This window comes from Papio anubis, chromosome 3 (assembly GCF_008728515.1).
Source record: "Papio anubis isolate 15944 chromosome 3, Panubis1.0, whole genome shotgun sequence".
Lineage (NCBI taxonomy): Eukaryota > Metazoa > Chordata > Mammalia > Primates > Cercopithecidae > Papio > Papio anubis.
In genome coordinates this window covers 173,129,552-173,134,409 of record NC_044978.1, presented here as the reverse complement: position 1 = coordinate 173,134,409, position 4,858 = coordinate 173,129,552, and the positions used below count along the sequence as shown (strand labels likewise).

The 4,858-nt window shown below is 40.2% G+C and overlaps 1 protein-coding gene across 1 annotated transcript; it reads right to left on the bottom strand.

Moving 5' to 3' along the window:
* Positions 1–4,349: 4,349 nt before the first annotated feature.
* On the bottom strand, positions 4,350–4,858 carry LOC101011406 (60S ribosomal protein L27). The gene has a single exon (XM_031664714.1). The coding sequence runs from the start codon at positions 4,805–4,807 to the stop codon at positions 4,397–4,399; it is 411 nt and encodes a 136-aa protein (XP_031520574.1). The 5' UTR covers positions 4,808–4,858; the 3' UTR covers positions 4,350–4,396.

The window sequence follows — 4,858 nt, the reverse complement described above, 5'->3', positions numbered from 1 at the left end:
TTCCCAGCCTCCAGAACTGCGAGAAATAAATGTTAAGACTCCAGTCTATGGTGTGCTTATTATAGCAACCCTAGCTGACTAAGATGCAGTCATAGTGTGCTCACAGACATAACAGCTTGCTCCTGTGGCCAGAGGACAGTGGGAGAGAGGCAGAGTGATGAGAGTTGGAGTCCAAGATCAAGCAGGGTTTTTAAGCCTCGGTGAAGGGCATGAACTTTATTCTAAGTATATGGGAGACCATGGAAAATTGTACACAAAAGGGAACCAGACTATGATTTACATTTTTAAAAATTACATTGGGTTTTCTATGACAAGATGATTGTGGGGTGAAATAAAGGAAAATCAGGAAGACAAACTAGAAGCTAGTGCAAGAGTCCAAACAACAGATTACGGTGGCTTGGATTTGGTAGTACTGGAGATGGAGGGAATGGCTAGAATTGCCACCTAGTTTGGCAGTATTCTTTTTAAAATACCCTAAAAGTAAAAACAAAAAACAAAAAACAAAAAAAAAACACATATAAAAAAATTACCATTTTAACCATTTTTAAGTGTGCAGATCAGAAACATTAAGTACATTGTTGTGCAACCATCACTGCCATCCATCCCCATAATGTTTTCATCTTGCAAAACCAAAATTCTTTCCCTATTAAACACTAACTGCCCATTTCCCCCTCTCCCCAGACCCTGGCAACCACTATGTCTCTATGAATTTGACTACTGTAAGTACTTCATATGAATAGAATCACAGAATATTTGTCCTATTGTGATTGGCTCATTTCATTTATCATGATGTTTTCAAGGTTCATCCATGTTGTAGCATGTGTCAGAATTTCCTTCCATTTTAGAGCTGAATAATATTCCATTCTCTATGTATGCCACATTTTGTTTACCCAGTCATCTGTCAATGGGCATGTGTGGCTTTCACATTTCAGCTGGTGTACATAATGTTGCAATGAACACGGGTGTACAGATACCCTTTGAGACCCTGCTTTCATCTGTGTGTGTGTGTATACCCAGAAATGCAATTGCTTGATCATACAATAATTCTGTTTAATTTTTTGAGGAACTACCATATGATTTTTCACAGCAGCTGCACCATTTAGCATTCCCATCAGCAGTGCACAAGGATTCCATTTCTCCACATCCTCGCCAACACTTACTATTTTATATTTTTTTAGTTGTAGGAGAAAAACATATGACATAAAATTTACCATCTTAACAATTGTTAAGTGTACATCTCAGTGGGGTCGAACCTATTCAAATTGTTGTGGAACAGATCTCTAGAACTTTTTCATTTTGCAAAAACTGAAACTCTATACTCAGTGAACAGCAACTCCTTATTTTGCTCTCACCCCAGCCCCTAGCCACCACTAAGCTTATACTTTCTGTTTGCATAAGTTTGACTACTTTAGATACTTCATATGCATGAAATCATATAGTATTTATATTTTTATGACTGGTTTATTTCAGTTAGCGTAATGCCCTCAAGGTTCATTCATATTGTAGCATAAACGTGGCAGGATTACTTTCTTTTTGAACGCTGAATAATACTCTATTGTGTGTATATACCACATTTTCTTTACTCACTTTATTCACTCGTTCATCCATTTGAGTTGAATTAATGCCCCTTCTACTTCTTGGCTGTTCTGAATAATGCTACAATAAAAATGTGTGGGAAAATAACTCTTAGAGATCCTGCTTAATGTTCTTCTGGATATGTACTCAGAAATGGAATTGCTAGATCATATAATTTTATTTTTTAATTTTTTGAGAAACCTCCATACTGTTTTTATAACGGCTGCATCATTTTACATTCCCATTTACAGTGCAAAAGGATTTTAATTTCTCTACTTCCTCACCAATACTTGTTATTTTCTGTTTTGTGGTAGCAGCCATTCTAATCATTATGAAGAGCATCTCACTGTGGTTTTGATTTGCATTTCCCTAATGGCTGGCGATGGTGAGCATCTTTTCATGTACTTATTGGCTACTTGTATATCTTCTTTGGAGAAATGTCTATTCAAGTACTTTGCTCATTTTTGAATTTGGTTGTTTCTTATTTTGTTGTTGAGATTCAGGAATTCTTCGTATATTCTGGACGTTGATCCTTTATTAAATACATGGTTTGCAAATTTTTTTCTCCCATTCTGTGAGTTGTCAGTATTCTTGAAGGACTTGATAGATGAGATGGAGATGAGGGAAAGAGTCCTTCACTCTAGGAGATCCGAGGTATCTCCTGAATTTGAGCTTAGGAGATTGGGTGAGTAGTGGTGCTATTGATCTAGGTAGGAAAGACCTGAAAATACTTGGTGGGAGAAAGGGTGGGAGGCAGATGTTCAGTTTGGAATGTATTACGTCTGAGATGCTTATTAGACATCCATTTGGAGGTGTAAAATAATCAGCAGTGAAAATGACATTTCAAGAAAAGTTCAATGCTAGAAATAGAAATCTGGGAGTGCTAAGATGATAGGTGATATTGATAGAATTGGATGGGGTCACCTAGGAAAATGATTGTAACCTGGCCAGAGTGAACTACAAGTGCAGCAATCAGGGCCTTTCGACATTTACAGATTTATTAGCAGAGGGACATTCACCCAAAGGAACTAGGAAGCAATCATTAGTTTTGTAGGAAGAACCAGGGGAGGTTGGAACTTGAGGAAGCTGAGACAGGAAAATGTTGCCATAAGGAGAGAATGATCAGTTGTAAAATGTGCTGTGGTCAAGCAATGTGATAGAGAAATGGCCCTTGGGTTTGGTAAAATGGACGTTATTGGTCACCTTGATAGAAACCATCTTGCAGAGTGAAGGGAGCACATCAGATTGGAGTGCACTGAGGAGAACACAGTAGAGGTAGAAGCAGAGTTAGTCAATACAGGTAACGCTTTAAAGAATTTGGCATGAAGAGGAGCAAAGCAGTGAGATGGAAGATGGAGGGGATCCTGCATCTAGAGATTTATTTTTAGATAGAAGATACTATAATATACTGTTTTACATGTTAATGTAAGTAAGCCATGAGAGAGTGACTATTCATAATCCAAGACAGAAGAGAAAATTGCAGTAGCAAAATCCTTGAGAAAGTAAGAGATTGCTCTTTTTAAATGACGTACTTTGAAAAACTGCCAGATGAATTGATATACCTTCAAGTTTTTTTTTGTTGTTGTTGGGGGGGTGGTGCGGACAGAGTCTCACTCTGTCGCCCAGGCTGGAGTGCAGTGGCGGGATCTCGGCTCACTGCAAGCTCTGCCTCCTGGGTTCATGCCATTCTCCTGCCTCAGCCTCCCGAGTAGCTGGGACTACAGGCGCCCGCCACCATGCCCGGCTAATTTTTTGTATTTTTAGTAGAGACGGGGTTTCACCGTGTTAGCCAGGGTGGTCTCGATCGCCTGACCTCGTGATCCGCCCGCCTCAGCCTCCCAAAGTGCTGGGATTACAGGCGTGAGCCACTGCGCCCGGCCTGATATACTTTCAAGTTTACTAATTCTTTTTTCTGCCATCTCTAATTTGCTGTTAAGTGTGATAAGAACCTATTTTCAAGGAAACTTAATATAAATAACGTATGAGTAATGTAGATATATTTATAAATATGTAAATAAATGGAGCACAATTAATCTCTTGCAATATGTAATTTAAACTTATAAATAAAGCAAACTGAAGGAGTCAGTTTGTGCCTGTAGTCCCAGCTACTCAGGAAGCTGAGGCGAGAGGATATCTTGAGGCCAGGAATTGGATACTAGTCTGGGCAACAGAGCAAGACCCCATCTCTAAAAAAAATAAAAATTAGCCAGACATGGTGGTCTGTGTCTATAGTCCCGGATACTTGGGAGGCTAAGATGGGAGGATTTCATGAGTCCAGGAAGTTGAGGCTGCAGTGAGCTGTGATCCCACCATTGTACTCCAGTCTGGATGACAGAGTGAGACCCCCAACTCTAAAAAGAAAAACAAAATGCAGATGAAACAATGTTTGGGGCTGGGTGTGGTGACTCACGCTTGTAATCCCTGAACATTGGGAGGATTGCCTGCAGTCAGGAATTTGAGACCAGCCTGGGTAACATAGCGAGACCCTAAATCTAAAAAAAAAAAAAAAATTAGCCGGGCATGGTGGCACATGCCTTTAGTCCCAGCTACTCGGGAGACTAAGATTAGAGGATCCCTTGAGCCCAGGAGGCTGCAGTGAGCTAAGATCAAGCAATGGCACTCTAGTCTGGGTGACAGAGTAAGACCCTATCTCAAAAATAAATAAATAAATAAATAAATAAAACAGTGTTTACAAACTCTAGCTGGCTACAGTGTGATGCTGAAGGCTCTGGACATGAAGTTGGTTATTTGTTTTTTTTTTGTTTTTGTTTTTGTTTTTTTTTTCTTTCCTTTTTAATTTTTAATGACCAAAACAAAGCATCTAAAACCGCAGCTTCTGGAAGAACCACTTGTTCTTGCCTGTCTTGTATCTCTCTTCAAACTTGACCTTGGCCTCTCGTCGGGCCTTGCGTTTAAGAGCAGGATCTCTGAAGACATCTTTATTGACAACAGTTTTGTCCAAGGGGATATCCACAGAGTACCTTGTGGGCATTAGGTGATTGTAGTTATAAACTTTCACAAAAGACTTGATCTTTGACCTCTTGGCGATCTTCTTCTTGCCCATGGCAGCTGTCACTTTGCGGGGGTAGCGGTCAATTCCAGCCACCAGAGCATGGCTGTAGGGGCGATCTGAGGTGCCATCATCAATGTTCTTCACGATGACGGCTTTGCGTCCAGAGTAGCGTCCAGCCAGGACAAGCACCACCTTCCCAGGTTTCATGAACTTGCCCATTTCGGCAGCAACCACTCAGGCCTAAAGCAAAAAGGCGGTTATTTGTTATAA